We start from the raw sequence: 17,726 nt of genomic DNA on the forward strand, positions 1-17,726 counted from the left end.
GGAAGGAAAGAATTTTAAGAATGAGGGAGTGGTTAGTAGTGTCCTGATGCAGAGGGGGCCCAGTAAGGTTTGACAGTTAGGGTCTGCCAGGATACTTTAAGATCAAATGGTAAGAATAGGTGAATTAGACTAAAGAATAAAATGTTTAATGTTAAAATTACACTGTGGTTTTGAAATCTTTGAAGTGAGGAGAGAGAATGCAACAAGGATTTGCCATGGTTAAGGGAGGGTGTTAAAGTAAAAAAAAAAAGAGAGGCTTTAACACCTTTTCTTTGTGAAACCAGGAAATAGCAAAGATATTGAGTTTAAATTATTGAAAGTTAAGAATAATGCTGAGTGAGAGAAAAGGGAGAACACATTTAAAGAAACTGACTTAATGGGAAAGAGACATTGTTCATCTTTTATAATATTGAAGGGAATAGACTACTAAAAATTTCTAGGGAGACTTGGAAATTAAGGGACTCCCTTCCTTCTGGCCTCAGTCTCTCCCTTCTCCCTCACTGAATTCAAAGCAAGACTGCATATATGGTATAAGGCAAGAAGAAAGGATTGAAAGTTTATGCTAGAGGGAGGAGAAGGAAAGGCAATGATAAAAGACAGGGTAAAGGATTAATGGATAACTTTGACTACAAATGAAGCTGCATAAAATAGAATGCATGTTTGTAGATTCCCCCCCCCCCCACCCCCAGCAGGGCTCAGATCAGTAGCCAGTAATAAAGCAAGGAAAGTAGAGCTTTATGGTAATCCTCTGTTGGAGATTTGTGGGACAGGTGCAGCAAAACAAGATTGCAGATAAATAACAGTCCCATGAGGTTTTTGTAGGGTTGGGAGGCCTTTATGTAAAGTCATGAAGGGAGTAGAGCTAGCAAATGGGGTAATAAATGGGGACAAAATCTGTCAAAGGATTCAGTTCAGTCGCTCATTTGTGTCCGACTCTTTGTGACCCCATGAACCACAGCACGCCAGGCCTCCCTGTCCATCACCAACTCCCAGAGTCCACCCAAACCCATGTTCATTGAGTCGGTGATGCCATCCAATCATCTCATTCTCTGTCGTCCCCTTCTCCTACTGCCTTCAGTCTTTCCCATCAGGGTCTTTTCAAATGAGTCAGCTCTTCACATCAAGTGGCCAAAGGATTGGAGTTTCAGCTTGAACATCAGTCCTTCCAGTGAACACCCAGGACTGATCTCCTTTAGGTGATCAGTCTGTTTGGATCAGACTGGTTGGATCTCCCTGCAGTCCAAGGGACCCTCAAAAGTCTTCTCCAACACGACAGTTCAAAAGCATCAATTCTTCAGCTCTCAGCTTTCTTCATAGTCCAACTCTCACATCCATACATGACCACTGGAAAAACCATAGCCTTGACTAGACGGACCTTTGTTGACAAAGTAATGTCTCTGCTTTTGAATATGCTATCTAGGTTGGTCATAACTTTCCTTCCAAGGAGTAAGCGTCTTTTAATTTCATGAGATCTCATTAGAAAAAAACCCGGATGCCGGGAAAGATGGAAGACAAAAAGGAGAAGGGGGCAGCAGAGAATGGGATAGTTAGATAGCATCACCAAATCAATGGCCATGAATTTGAGTAAACTACAGGAGATAGGGGAGGACAGAGGAGCCTGGTGTGCTGCAGTCCATGGGGTCGCAAAGAGTCAGACTCCACTTAGCAACTGAACAGTAGAGGTTCCAGTGAGATAAAACGTGGAAAAAATTAATCTAGTCAGAATATTTGCATTTAAGATACTTAGATATATATTTGAAATAATAGTCCTTTCTCTAGATAAAATATTTCTTAAGTTAATATTTTCATGAGGAATGGTTTTGATTTGCATGATTTTGCTGTAATAGTCAAAAATACATGTCTATGGAAGGGCTGTACTTTTGCTTATTTAAGTGTTTGTTTATGATATTAGTTAAAGATGAACTTGCTATCTCTAATTGGTATCTCCTCAAAAAGATTCATACCTCTAATTCTTAATGCAGTGTCATGATTTATGTGTAATTGAAGAGAGGTTTTTCTTTTGGCACTGAAAGAGCTTATCAGTTTGAACTGAATTTCACAGAACTTTGGCCCTCCTAACTCCTCACCCTCCTAACTCCTTAATAGGAGCTTTCATACAGTCTTGGGTTCTCAACCTTTGTTATAAAAACAGATGCCCAGCTTCTTACTCCAGAGCTATCAAATTAGGAGTGGGGCAGGGATGGTCTGTGAGTTTTTAAAATTAAACTATTTATAATGAAAAGCTGGATAAATTCTTCATTGGGATTCCTGAGTCAGATTTGCATGTTCTGTATTGTTGATATTCATAATGATCAGTAATGTTTTGCCAGTTTATTGATTTGATCACTTAATCAACATATGAATAATTCTCCTTATCCTTACCAGTATTTGTCATTATCTCAAGTGTTTGCAAATCAGATTGTTGATTAAAAGATTAAGACTTTTTATCAGTAAGATTGGATTATGCAAGTTTTCGTGATGCTTTATTGCCTTTATTTTGTTAGATAGTTCAGGCTGAATTCTAAGTAGTTGAGGCTGAGGAAGCAGCTCATAGTAATCCTCATTGCTCTTTTTGATCTCTTCACTATTTCTTTTCTCTCTTCCATTATGATGCTATGCTTGGATTTCCTTTCTAATTGGTGGTTATTAACCTTGGTTCTACTCTAATGCTTGAATTGATTAAATGGATTCTCATTTGAGGCTGTTGTCTCATTACCTTTAGGGCATTATAGTTTGCAAAGGTTTGTTGGGATTTCTTTATAGTAAGTCCTTCTTTATGGAAAATAAGAATAATTCCTAGGGAAGAACAGCAGATCTGTCTCATTTCAAAAATAAAATGTGTATATTAACAAAGGATGGAAATATCAGCAAATTTAGTGCCTTTTCTAACATTAATTTAGGTTGTATATCATAAGTACACAGTGTAAAGTGTTAGCATTTTGAGATACTTAATGGTTCCCCTGGTTGCTCAGACCATAAAGCGTCTACCTGCAGTGCGGGAGACCCGGGTTCGATCTCTGGGTTGGGAATATCCCCTGGAAAAGGAAATGGCAACCCACTCCAGTACTCTTGCCTGGAAAGTCCCAAGGATGGAGGAGCCTGGTGGGTTGCAATCCGTGGGGTCACTAAGAGTCGGACACGACTGAGCGACTTCACTTTCAATGAAAGTACATTTATAAGCAATATGTGGGCTATTCAGTGTAATTATACTTTATTCAACACTTTGCATCAAGAATATTCAGTTTATTTTTACAAATGACTCTCTTTAGGTTGAGAAAATCTAAAAAGTGAAGTTTTATTATTTCCTAGAATTATAAGCTAAGTTTGAGGATATCACTGAGTCAGCTGTTGAAAAGTGAAAATCATATAGAAGTAATGCTTAGTGGTGGTCCAGTGGCTAAGACTGTGCTACAGTGCAGGGGGCCCAGGTTCAACCCCTGGCCAGGGAACTAGATTCCACATGCCAAAACTAAGACCTAGCACAGCCAAATAAATGAATATATATATTTTTAAAGTTATGCTTATATTTGAACTTATCTTACAGTGGCATGTTTTTGCCATTCAACTAATAAACTTGGAATGCCTGCCATGCTAAATAATTTAAATCTTTGTTATTCAGGCAGAAAAACAAGTAGAAACTGAGGAGGCTGGAGTAGTGACTACAGCAACAGCATCTGCTAATCTAAAAGTGAGTCCTAAAAGAGGACGACCTGCAGGTAGGATTGTTAATGTTTAAATATCTGGCTTGTGATCAGTATTCTAATCCATTTAAGTGCTGTACCTCAGCTACTTTGGAATAGGTGAATAGACACTTGGTTATGTATAACATACACATTTTAAAGAAGATAAACATTAAGATTTCTGCTCTCTGATAAGGTATTTAAATTTGAAATAATTGTTTGAGACTTTTTCATTTTCTGTTTATCCCCATTACATTTTCTGTTAATAGCAGCACATGAGGCTGTGGCGAGATATAAATTCGATGACTAATGGTTTACTTTACCTCTTAACTTTAGAAAACTTAAGCTTTCCAAATGGAATCGTAATGAAAGCAAGAGAAAACAACATTTGAGTTATCAAGGTTATTAATTTTTAAATTTTTGTATTCTTTCTTTATTAGGACCTATACAATATGCAGATGTCTTCAGCCTATTTACAATATTTTCCTAATTTGGCAAATAGGAAATAGTTTGGAAGGATCTATCTCTAATACAAAGTAAAACAAAGAAAGCCAGGATAGAGACAATTTTTTTTTCCTACTTCATTATATAGGATTCTTAATGAAACAGATTTAAACTGAGTAATACCTCCCCCCCAAATTTGTTTACCTTTTTCTTTGGATTTTAATATTGTAATGGATCAAATTAATGGTATTGTTAGAAAATTTAGTGAATTCTAATAAAGAATTTTCAAAGTCGTGAACACAGATTTACAAATGATATTGTAGTATGTATATGAATGTTGACTATAAGGGCTATTATCTACTATAAAGTTGAATTTTGTGACATTCCTGTTAAAACAACAGTGAAGGATGTTCTTTTAAGTCCTCAGCCATACTAAGGGTAAATTGAAAATAACCTTGATTTACTTGTTACTCATTTGAACAAGGATATGATTTATAAAACCTAAAGTAAAAAAAAAAAACTAAAGTAATTATATCTGTAATAACTACTAATTAATATTCTTAGTTTGTATATTTATAACTTTGATGTCTACATCTTGGTGGGAAAACTGGTAGTTACAAAAATTTTTTTCCTGTGAATGTTAGCCACAGAGGTCAAGATTCCAAAACCAAGAGGCAGACCCAAAATGGTAAAACAACCTTGTCCTTCAGAGAGTGACATGTGAGTATTATAATTATGCAATAAATGAGACATTTCACTTTAAATATTTATAAACTTATTTGAGTTTCTACAAGTTTTTATTTACAGATGATTATTATCGCTATTTTGTATTTCTTAGAACTATGAGAGAAATTCTTTAAAACATAGTTTTATTATATAAAAATAAAGTTGATAGGGAATCAAGAAAAATCTGATATGATTTCATTAAGACATTTTCTTATATATCAGGATGTAAGATACTCAGATAATGCAGGGTAAAATTTATAATCTCTTTGTTTAAAGAAATTTTTAGACAAAGTGTTTTTTACCCCACCCCCAAAGTATTTTTGAAGCAGTTTCCACAAATCTTGCTATTCCAGAATAGCCTTTATTTCAAAATAACACTTAAAATTATTTTTGTAAATGTAAAATTTTAAAGTCTTTTGGAATGTTGACTGCTTTTAGTTAGCAACAAAACAATCAGTATTTTCCGTTTTTCTTCCTTGCCACCTTTCTTTTTTATGTGGATCTTGTTTGTGTCAGCTTTCTGGGTAGAAACTTCACCAGTAGGAATGTACGTCTAGAAAAACAAGGGAGAAACTTTGTAGCTATTGTGTTTGAGGATTTTATAGGAAAAGGCTCAAGTATGTCATTTAAGAATGGATTTAGTGTTTTGAATGAAAACAATTTATTGGAAATTTCAGTTATAGAACAGCTTAAGAGTGTTGGTACTTTTTAACCAATATATGTTGAAAGAGTTTTATTTTATTGCCAAGCCAGCTGTTTAAATATTCTCAAAACTAGTGGCAAAAAACTACAACATGGTTTTAATTACTATAGTGAAATTAAAATATTAAGTACATGCAGGTGAGTTTGTTGTATACATTTCAAATGAATCTCTCTCATTCCCCTGTAAGATGTCTTCTCTGATCAAGGCATCAAGTCTAGGATTTCATGATCAACTTAAGGCCTTGATATAGAGACGTAGGAACTAAAACATAGGTCATCTGCTCCCCTCTCCCCTTTATATGTGCACATTGATCTGGGATAGGGAACCATAAATACTACCAAGGAGAAGATTATGAGGCATATAGCAGTCATTGCTCCCTAAGAAATAAGAAATTCTGTTGGGGAAATATTGTGAGATCTCCATTTTATATATAGGATATTTCCTTGATTAGATTTGTTCCTAGTCCATTTCTCTCCTTGACTTTTGGCCCATTCTTTGGAGAGTTCTCTACTTTTTCAGTATCATCTTTAGTTGATCTTTTTCAGTATCAATAGTTGCACTGGAAAGTACTACCCTCCTTATTAGCTGAGCAGCTTTCTTAGTCTCCTTTCATACTTTAGGAAGTTTGACCCAAGATTCCTTTTTAAATCTCCATTACTTTCCCTTCGTGTAGACTGGCATCACTTTTGGTAGTGCAGCAATACTTTACTGTTAGTGTGTGTGTCCATTTCATTCTAGTTAGCTTCATGTGCAGTGGTCTAACTCATAAGACTTGTCCAGATATGCTTATCTTTTTTTTACACTTAAGTAAAAGTACTTTGAGTTTATATGTTTTCTTGAAAACCCACTTCTGGTTTCATTTGCCTACAAGTCATTTGCTTATCAGAAGGATCAAGGTATCTCAGTTTGAATTCTTAAGGAAAGGCTGGCAACTTAATACATTACCTTGACTGGATCTTTGACTCCTGTCTTTGTCTGAATTTAAAAATCTTTTATAGGCTGGAAACAACTTTCAACACTGAGATGCACGGAATTTTTTTCTCCTTCGTTTGCTGTCCTATTATTTTTTGAACTTCCTTTTTCTTGAAGTACCTGATCAAATTTATGTTGATAACAATCAACTGAAGATGCCAATATTTTGTCTTGAAACCTCTTCACCCAAAGCCACAAATTCACTGAATAAAATTTCTTTCCAGTTATCACAGATGATAGTTTTGTGTTGTGTATAGTAGGGTTTCAAATGCAAAGCAAGTGTCACACGTTCTAGGTTTCCATGATGGACAACTCCAGTAGCTTACAATGTTTATTTCTCATTTGTGCTGTATGTAGGCTAGGCATTGGCTGTTACAGCTACTCTTAGCTCTGTATCTGGACAGAAACTTAGTGGAGTGCAGAGCAAAACTATGTAAACCCTTTTAAAATGTAAGTGGGTATCTCTGGTAGTGACAGCTTCTTTGCAGCGGGTCCTGAAATGATAAGACAGTGGAATCGAGTCCAGAAAAGCTGAAACCATCTCCTAATCCTCATGTAAAAATCTGTTAGAAGTCATTGAGATATTTGGGGCTTTTTTTTTTAATAAACTGTATTTATAATTTCCTTTAGTATAATTTTCCTACCATACCTTGAGCTATTAATAGAGAACTTATCCCCAAGAGGTCTATTTTTCACGGAAGATGGTAAGGAGGGAATTAACTAAAGACTTAATTGTAGTTATATTTATGGGAATTCTCTGCTTTGATACTGTTCTTAAAACTTAGAAATTATCCATTTCTTAAGAGCATATAATACACGTTTTAATAAGTATACCTTTAAAAAAGAAAAGTAGTCACATGTTTCTCCAGTAGTTCTTAAAATGTTTATTCCTTGTATGTATACATTTTTCTTATTTAGAATATGTTGCTAGAAGCAGATCTGTGGGGTTAAAAGGATATTTTTATTTTTAATACCTGCCTCTTTGCACAGGGGGTAACATTTTGGGGGAGGCAACTGGTCAGTAACTTTTAAGAGCCATGGAGATGCCTTTTATATTTGATCCTCTCTTCTGCATCTCCACAAAAGGATCATTATCAAAATATTTAATTTGTGGAAATACTAAAGTGATTTTACTTGCTTGCTTTATCTTCCATTGATTAAAAGTAAAGGGTGAAATATATGTAACATTTGAAAATAAACATAGCCAATGACAGTTATGTGACAAAAAATTTCTAAAGAAATGCGATTTTTTTTTTTTTTTTTTTCTTTCGCAAGTTAATAATCTCTTAAGGGTTCAAGGAAGCAGTTGTCTGGAAAGTCAGTTGATTTGGAATTGAGATACTGGGCTAACTGACCTTTTTGCACCATCATTTAATCACCTGTTAAATGGAATGGGTTGGACTAAATGATCTGGGGTTCCTTGCAGCTTTTAAATAACGTGAAATTCTCAAAAAAATTCCTTGAACCCTGCATAATATTAATTGGCCATATATATAACCATTATATGCATGAATTGAGCCTTTTAAATTGTAAGGATTATTTCTTCAAAGTTTAAAATGACTGTATTTCACCATACTAGTTTGATTCTGCAATTGTATTTTTGCCAATGTGGCTGAAATCTAGGGATCTCACACACCTTATACACTGCTGTTCCCCAGAGTCAAGAATACCATGGCATCTGAGATGATACCCAGTGGTATTTTTAAGTGAATGAGTTAATGAGTTACAAAGAACTTAGAAAATGGAGGAGGGGGGGTGGAATCACTCTTCTACTACCCTAATGCCACTGTAATTTTTCTAACATATTAAAAGGATGTTCTTTTTTGTGTGTGATAGGCTGATAATGAAATGACCCTTCCTTACATTTTACTTGAAGATAATTAAAATTTGTTTTTAAATAAAAAACTATGTATAGCTTATTGTTATACAAAATAGTTATTAACTCAGAGATTGTGGTTGAATGACAAGATACATAAAAGTTTACTTTGCATTGTTTTACCTGTGAAATAGGATAACTGAAGAAGACAAAAGCAAGAAAAAGGGGCAAGAGGAAAAACAACCTAAAAAACAGCTTAAAAAGGATGAAGAGGGCCAGAAGGAAGAAGAAAAGCCAAGAAAAGAGCCAGATAAAAAAGAGGGGAAAAAGGAAGTTGAATCAAAAAGGAAAAATTTAGCCAAAACAGGGGTTACATCAACCTCTGATTCTGAAGAAGAAGGAGATGATCAAGAAGGTGAAAAGGTAGAATGTTTGCATATCAAATAAAACCGTTTTATTTTTAGTTTCTTGTGTAGTTCTTAATCTTTAGATCAAGATTTCAGTATCTTTAAGAAAGTCTATAAATATGATTAAAAGTTAAAATGAATTTCTTTACCTTTCTGAATAAACTTCAGTTAGCAGTGTTAAAAAGCAAATTTGAAGCTTTATTGTACATCATAAGTTTACCTTACCTTTTCACAATTAAATGGGAGTTAAATATTGCATGATAAACTTCCAATAACCCCATCTACCTAGAAAAGGTAGGAAAGTAAAGAATTAAGCCAAGTAAGTTGTGACCAGTGACAACAGATGTAAAAAGGTAAATTGATACATAGATTTATATTATTGACCTCAACGAGCACTTCAGACCTATTTAGTGTACAGTTTATTAGTGGTACTTTATTTGGATGCAACAATTTAGGAATTTCATTAAAGTTATGCATTCTTTTCTGTATAAAAACAAAAGTTTTGTGTATAGCCTTGGAAATCTACAGACCCAGGTTGTGTAGGTCTTTCATTTATGTTTATCTAACTTATTAATACCCTCAGAAGCCCCAGACCTAAAATTCCATAGGCTGAGCAGGCACTTGTCAGTAAACAGGTATTGAAGTCACAGTGTAGAGGCAAACAGCCTAATGTACTTCATTTTAATCCATATTAACCAAAGCATGTCATTCCTATAGCAATGCAGTAAATAGATTATGCATACCAAATTCATCAAGGTGAAAGTTAAATTTAGATAGCAACAGCATGTGTAATTCTAAGATTTTTTTAAATTAGTAATTTAAGTATTTGTCCCTTAAGAAAACTAGTTGCTGCTTTTCTCCCACAACTGTAATCATAGAAGCATTAGTCACTGACTTGATAGTTAACTAAAACCATCCTAATTCTCAAATAAAACAGAAGAGAAAAGGTGGAAGGAACTTTCAAACTGCTCATAGAAGGAATATGCTCAAAGGACAACATGAGAAAGAAGCTGCAGATAGAAAACGCAAGCAAGAAGAACAAATGGAAACTGAGCAGTAAGTATTTTCTTATTCTAAATTTCAATTTCTTTAAGCCAGCATGAAAATTTTAAACAGTAGAATCTCATTTTCCAGACTCTGTGAAGCCTTCTAAAGAAGTGACTTTGCCCATGTGTTAGAAAAATGTCTTCAGTATATGATAATTATATTTCAGGCTTCATTCTTTTCTGAGTAAAGAGGATGAAATTCACTGAGATAATCACCCTATGAATTATTTTTAATTTAAACGGAAAGTGCAGATAGGATTTAACTGCTTCAAGGCTTTGTAGAAAATGTCCTCATCCTCTACTGTTTTCTCATATAATATTAAATACAGAAAGATGATAAATGAGTGGACAAAGAATGAAATATCTATCTTTGTCATACCACCAGCAGGCCTCCCCCAGAAGACCAGCAAAAATAACAAAAGCACAGTTGGAAACCCATGAAGCCAGTACAAGTAAATCTAAAAGGCTGACAGGGTTTGCATTAGATGTGTGCAATATAAATCAAGATAATAAGTTTTGATACTTGCAGATAATATATACTTACCATGGGGAATTTCTTCCCCCTTTAAGTTTATTCTATAAAATAATTTTATAAGGAAAATAGCAATGACGATGATTAGGCTTCATGTGTTTATTACATTTGTTTTCTTAGTTATCTTTAGACTGTCTCTTCTGAGGTCTTTCTCTGAAAAACGTTTCTTTCTTTGTGAAACGTCTTGCATTATTCTGACTAAACTGTTTTTTTGTTGTTTTAGTGAGGAGGTGATTTTAAAAATATGCTGTAGGTCACTAAGACAAACTTAAGCAGTGAAATTCTTAAAAAAACTATTCTTAAATAATTTTGTACCTTTTCTTTATATAATAAATCTGTAAGCTGAAAGTCTTGTTAAGTATAGCATTTGACCATCTCCTTTCTTAGTTTTTTGGAGGATATATAAGCAGTTTTAGCTATAAGAGGGAGTAATTTAAAAATTGATTTAAAGCTCAGAAATGTTACTCCCTTTAATCTGTTAGACTTGAACCATTTATGTAAATATTAGAGTTATTTTTTTGTTACCTATCCTTTCCTATCCTTTCACTGAAAAGTTGTTGGACTGTTTGTTGCTTTTAACTTTATTGTGCTCCCCAGATTAAGATATAAAATTAGTTGTTGCTTAGTAAATCTAGCCCAATCCTTTAGTATCTCAAAGTTAATCTTTATGTGTTTCAATTTCTTTTTGAATGTCCTCCGAATGTAACTTTCTCAAATTCTAATATTTGTGTTTTCTTTCCTTCTTCTGTTATTACAAAACTTTGTACTTGGACAGTTTTGCTCTGTAAAGCATTTCAGATGCAGCTTGTATGAAATGCATTATGCAAAAATAAAGTTTATTGTATTGTATTCCCAGCCAAACAACATGTAATCTACAGTAATAAAAAATATATCTCATTTTGGGCTCAAAGCATTAATCCAGTTACTGAAAAGAGAATACAAGTGGAGCAAACAAGAGATGAAGATCTTGAGACAGACTCATTGGACTGAATTTCCCCCTCCCCCCCTTTGATGGAAGAATGTTCCAGATTCTAAATTGAGGACTTCATTAATGGCATTATTACTGTGTTATGATTGTTAAAAAACATTTCCTGTAAGGTACACACTACATACTAAGGTCGGCCATCATTCCTGTTAAGTTTCTTACCAAGCTTAAAATGAAGCTTTGTGTTTGAAAGTTACAAGCGCAGATGAAGATGGTGGTTGTACATTATTACTTCATTTAGAAAATATAAAAATACATTTTGTTTTGAAGCTAGGTGTTAAACTGGAGTAGCTATATTATACCCCTAGAGAATGGGGCAGTTGTGCCCTTCCCTTGACATTCCTTTGTTGTTTAATTCTTTAGAATATTAATAATTGTTTTTTTAATCCTGAGAGATTAAACAGTAGACTTGTTAAGAAAACAAAAATGAAACTGTAACCAAAATTTTAAAATAAAGTTTTTTTTAAAAAAAACCTGATTTTTAGATATTTTTTGTTCTTGTCTATTTCAATTGGTTTATTATAGTAGGGCCCGAACTCTAAGTCAAGGTACTAGAAATTATTAAGAATTCATTTTTAAATGGTTATTTTTGTGATTTACAGTAAAATGGTACCTTTTCATTTGTGAAATGGTATGTAAACACTAGTGAATGTCATTTAAGTTTGATACAGTGGTAAAAATAAATCCCACTTTATTGTAATATAGTAGCATTATAGTCTATTTAATCTTGTAACTAACTTTGAACCCCTCAAATTACCTACCTTTTGGAGATGTGGGAACAATTAAATCAGTCTAATTTGACATGCTATTTTAGAATTCATGAAACATAGGCATTCTCTTCCCACTATGGCCTATTTATCCATTGACCCTGCAGTTGGTCTTTTAACACACTATTGTTGGAATAAAACTGCACAAAAGCAGCTGTTAAAATCTGTAATGCCACTGAAAAATTAGATTGTTAGATTATTTTAGCATGTTAATTTTTATGTTGTTTTGTTAATACTAATGTGGCATTGCAAAGGTCTAAAAATTACAGTCAGTTCCTTGTGATCTAGGTCACTTAACTATTTTAAAGAAAAAAAAAAAAAAAAACTTTTACAAAAGGGATTGTGGGCATTTGGTAATCAGTCACAGAGTTCCAATGTTTTTGAAATATTTGTGTTAACATTTGATAGGCAGAATAAAGATGAAGGAAAGAAGCCAGAAGTTAAGAAAGTGGAGAAGAAGCGAGGTTAGTTATTTCACTTTCTAAGATGTATGTTACACACAGAAAGGCAGTTATACAGACACTTTATTGTATACATTTTGAAATCTGTCATTTGATATTCTTATTGTACAAGTACGCATTTTAAATCCCTAATGGATTGTGTTTTGCACTGTTTTTAAGTATTATAAGGTGAATTTGCAAAGGTGGTCATGCTTATTATTTTACTGCTCCTTATATTATGAAGTCAGATTTATTTTATTGTAACACTGCCTAAAGCAAGATGTTTCCCCATTTCTGACAAATCTGGTTTCAGATGGATATTTTAGTTCTGGTTAAATATGTAAGGGAGAGGCAGGTGCTAAAGGATTGAGAAGGAGTTAGTGGATGCAGACCGCTTATTTTAGAGACATGCAGCTAGTCAGTGATTCTTTGCTTGTATGATGAATGTTGGTTTCCTTAACTTAAAGACTGAAAATGGCAGATAATTTCTTAATGATGTAAGCAGATTACTAAGAACATTTTTTAAAAATTACCACTTCTTTCCATTATACTTTGCTTTAGATTATACAAAAATACTGGTTTTGGAAAACCTATTTACTGTGTTTCACATTTTAATTTATAGAAACATCAATGGATTCTCGACTTCAAAGGATACATGCTGAAATTAAAAATTCACTCAAAATTGATAATCTTGTAAGTGTTTAATACCTCATTTAAAAATACAGTGCTGCTTTTTTAGCTTCATGTTTTTTTCTAACATGGTTTGATAAGTACGTGTAAATTTGAGATAACAGAATGTTACTGGCTATTTTGTATGCCTTGTTATTTGAGATTTTGAAAGTAATCTCTGGATTCTATGGGTTGTGGTAATTAACAGTTATGAAATTACTGTTTTGTCATGAAGGATGTCAACAGATGTATTGAGGCCTTGGATGAACTGGCTTCACTTCAGGTCACAATGCAACAAGCTCAAAAACACACAGAGATGATTACAACACTGAAAAAAGTAAGTGATCTTTAGTTATGCAGATTTTTAAAATTTCCTCATTATCACCACTTTGTTAAATAACATTCAGAAATCAATTAGGAAAATTCTGAGCTTATCTTTTGTTTTCTCAGATACGGCGATTCAAAGTTAGTCAGGTTATCATGGAAAAGTCTACAATGTTGTATAACAAGTTTAAGAACATGTTTTTGGTTGGTGAAGGAGATTCTGTGATCACACAAGTGCTGAACAAATCTCTTGCCGAACAAAGACAGCATGAGGAAGCAAATAAAACCAAAGATCAAGGGAAGAAAGGGCCAAACAAAAAGCTAGAAAAGGAGCAAACAGGTATGTGGTAATAGTTTGTTGGAATTACTTTTTAAAAATGGCTTTGATATTTAAACTTATTAATGCCTTAGCCTATAGTAGATGATGGGAGTCCCAGAAGAACTTGGCAGAGTCTGCTCAATCTTGGCTAAGTTTTTATCAAGTTTAAATTACTAGTAGTTACTTAGTAGTAGTTACTAGTAGTAGTGGTTGCTATTGTTTTCATTTAAATTAGGGAAAATTTCTAACCTACACAAAAGTCAGGAGAAATGAACTTCCTGAGTCAGCGTCAGCAGCTATCAACGTATGGTCACTGGTCTTTTATTATATCTCTGCAAGTTTTTCAGTGACACTCCTAAAGATTATTTTGAAGCAAATTCCTATGCTATTTCAGTCATAAACATTTTAAGGTGTATATATGAGCAAAGCTTAAAACAGAACCTATAGTACAGGTATGCTTGTACTCCAGGAATACTGTGGGTTCGTTTCAGACTGCTGTAATAAAGTGAGTCACATGGCATACAGATTTGTTTACCCTATACTAAAGTCTGTTAGTCTGTCTTAAGTGTGCAGTAGGGTTATGTCTATAGAAATGACATACCTTATTTTTAGAATGTTGTTTAAAAAATGTTGTGAGCCTTTCATGAATTATAGTAACATCAAAGACATAACACTATAAGAGTATAATAGATGTCTAAAGTGCGAAATACTGTGAGAATTACCAAAATGTGACACCGAAACAGAGTGAGCGAATGCTGTTGGGAAAACGGTGCTGATAAACATGCCTGATGCAGGCCTGCCATAAACACTGAATTTGTAAAATGTAAATGCAGGATGGACGCAGCTCCGTAAAGTGAAGCGCAGTGCACTGAAGTGTGCCTGCTCCACTGGGAGCCTCCCCGACTCCACGGCACTAAAGATGTTAGCAGCAGCTCCCTAACATAGAAGACTGTTCAAAAGGAGTTGGATTTTCTTAACTCATTTACTAGGGAATGATAATGATAACAAACCAGAGGTTTGATAATGAAATATTTACAGGGAAGCCCTCATTTTCTAAGTTAGTAAGAAAAAATCATGTTAACTATTTTGCTACCTTCTGTTCTTAAATACAAAATTTTACTGTGATTTACATTGCTTTTTCTAACAACTGGAATAAATCACAATGCTCTAAAGAGTTGTATCACCCTTTAGTAACTTCCTGACAACAGTAACAAATGGAATAATCAGATTAGTAGTCTGTTGTTTTGTGGATAGATATAGATAGTAACCCTGTTTCTTACTGTGCCTCATCTACCCAAAGGATTACAATGCAATATCATGTAAAATACACTATTAGGAAGTTTGGGGCTATGTTTAGTTCTTGAATTTGGGTCTTCCTAGTATTTAAGATGTCCTCAAAGCTCTAACAGTTTTCCCACTGGTATCTTTCTAAAGGTTCAAAGACTTTAAATGGAGGATCGGATGCTCAAGACAGTAATCAACCACAACACAATGGAGACAGCAATGAAGAAAGCAAAGACAACCACGAGGCCAGCAGTAAGAAAAAGTGAGGACATATTTTAGTGCATTGTAATGTTTTAATTTTTAAATCACTTTGCTGATCCAAGATCGTTTGTGTAAGGGGTTATATTTTCATGACTCACTTCCTGAATTCAGGATTCAAGACATCAAAATGGCCAAACTATAAAGAAACTTTACTTAAAACTAATATGTCATTGTATTCAAGAGAATAGAGCTAAGCAGGAATCCTGTTTAAAAAAAAAATATTCCTTGAACTCATTCCATTGGTAACACCTGTATTAATGACTCATGTCCACACTTTCTTGACTTTTGACAGAATAATGCAGAAGTCAGATCTAGAATCGTAGGTTATGTTATAATACCCATGCTAAAATAACTAGATACGGAACCATAGTTACTAAATCTTGATCTGTCCACTGTACATTTCAAGGATTTGGAACCAAGAAGCATCCTTTCTAATTTTGAAATCAGGGAAATGTTTCTCTTCTGAAGATTTATAAAAATGCTGGTACCATAGATACATTTTCATGTTCTTTAAAGAGAACTCATTTTAAAGCTAGAAATGACTGAAAAGGGCCTGGGCCATGATGCTTCCCTTTAGTTATTTTGCTTGATCTGCATATTACTTTGGGAAGAAAACACAACATAGTAAAATAAAATTTACAACAGAAAATAATTAACATTTTAAAAAACATAATGCACAGATGTAGTATCTTTTTTTTCTCCTGAGGAACAAAAGCCCCCTAATCCCAGTTGTCACACCTTTTTTTCCCCTTTTTCTTTAGGCCATCCAGTGAAGAGAGAGAGACTGAAATATCTCTGAAGGATTCTACACTAGATAACTAGGTTGACATACCTGGAATATAAAGAACATTTGAGAAGTTTGTAATGGTTTTCATTTGAAATATTTAGACTGCTGAAAGTTTTAAATTTTTATAAACATAGGTTTTGATGTTTAAAACTTGTTTTGAGGGAGAATCTCCTTATCTTTGTTTAAAAGTGACTAAACATTGCTAATTGTACTTGTGCAGTATTAACAGCTACATTATACAGTAAATGTGAGGGGAAGTTCATTTAGGAAGTGTTAAACTGCTTTTCCGGACATTGGTTGTAGTATATTTTCAGTTAGTGTGTGTATGTTAATGTGTAATTGATAGTAGAAAAAAGTTACATTTTTAAAACTGCTACTTGTATAAACCTTTTCCTCTTTTCCCAGATACTGTGGGTTTTGTGCATAGTTTTTACAAAAACTGGATTTACCAGACTGTCTTTTCACTGTTGTGGGTTTTGTAGAAGTTAAGCATTTTTATAGTTGATAAAATGTTACTTCTATACAAGTACTCACTCCTTCCTTTCTCTTATCAAAAATTGACTTTAATCTCAATCTACCTTGTGCTACATTATCCTGCTGCTTTGTAATAATGTGCAGTCTGTATGCCTTTTTGTATGACAACTAGATACCCAACTGACATTGAACTGACAATTCTACAAGGTGCAAAACTCATGTTAACTTCTGAAGGTAATTTAGTTTTGTGGCTGAGAATTCAGTGAAAGTCACATGTGAGTTTCCTGCAGTAAGCAGGAGTATATGTAGGAATGAATCTGGCTTTTAGGGTTCAACCATTTAAGATCCTTTATAGGCAGTAGTAGCTGAAACTGAAAACTAAATGATAAAAGTTTATTTTTGAGAAATGTCTCGAGTTTCTGAATTTTTTAAAATGTCCCACTCATTAAAGAAGTCAAGTATTTTTTTAATTGGAAAAAATGCAATCCATAATGCTTTTTGCAGTAAATAAAAAAATACTATCTAAGGAAACAAACCTATTTGAAAACATGACTATGAGAAGGGAATTTTTATTTCTAATGCATCATGTGACAGGATTGCAAAAAGTTACTCTGAGGCAGCAGACAAAAGTGAAGGAGTTGTCTGTATTTTCATGTATATGGACTAAATCAGAGTGAACAAAGGTTAACACAGAATTTTAAGAACAACCTTAACAAACAGGATTTCTAAGATATTTTGAATACTAGGTCAGTTGGTGGTTTGCAGTAGCTTAAAAGATGCTTCTCATGTTTGGAAACTAGGAATACGGGAAAAAGGCTTAAATACCAGTGTTTGCATGTGACATGCATTGTATGCTTTGACCTCTCGGGTAATTTTTTTCATCTTTAGATGAAAACTTGGAATCATTTCAGTAATTGGAGTCTTGCTTTTGAGAGGCCTTACAATGGAACTAGGACCCACTGTTCTGAGGGAACTCTGGCTATTATATCTGTTTGGTCCTTACACAATTTAAACTTGGACAAATTTATTCTAGTTAAGCCATAAGTGTCAACATGTAAACTTGTTTTGATTAAAGAATTTTTCTATCAAA

The 17,726-nt window shown here is 33.7% G+C and overlaps 1 protein-coding gene across 4 annotated transcripts in view; it reads left to right on the plus strand.

Moving 5' to 3' along the window:
* The window catches only part of PSIP1 (PC4 and SFRS1 interacting protein 1), a 40,116-nt gene extending 22,390 nt beyond the window's left edge, over positions 1-17,726 (plus strand). The window contains exons 6-15 of one of the 4 annotated variants that reach the window (XM_006046690.4): positions 3,620-3,716; positions 4,769-4,844; positions 8,536-8,764; positions 9,686-9,804; positions 12,487-12,542; positions 13,141-13,211; positions 13,423-13,524; positions 13,638-13,851; positions 15,265-15,376; positions 16,137-17,726. In XM_006046690.4, the coding sequence (XP_006046752.1) occupies positions 3,620-3,716; positions 4,769-4,844; positions 8,536-8,764; positions 9,686-9,804; positions 12,487-12,542; positions 13,141-13,211; positions 13,423-13,524; positions 13,638-13,851; positions 15,265-15,376; positions 16,137-16,197 (1,137 nt within the window). In that variant the 3' untranslated portion in view covers positions 16,198-17,726. Of the gene's footprint in view, positions 1-3,619; positions 3,717-4,768; positions 4,845-8,535; positions 8,765-9,685; positions 9,805-11,101; positions 12,543-13,140; positions 13,212-13,422; positions 13,525-13,637; positions 13,852-15,264; positions 15,377-16,136 lie in introns of those variants that run through there. The other 3 variants (XM_025281497.3, XM_006046691.4, XM_025281496.3) reach the window with 3 other exon arrangements.

The sequence above is a fragment of the Bubalus bubalis genome, chromosome 3 (assembly GCF_019923935.1).
Source record: "Bubalus bubalis isolate 160015118507 breed Murrah chromosome 3, NDDB_SH_1, whole genome shotgun sequence".
Lineage (NCBI taxonomy): Eukaryota > Metazoa > Chordata > Mammalia > Artiodactyla > Bovidae > Bubalus > Bubalus bubalis.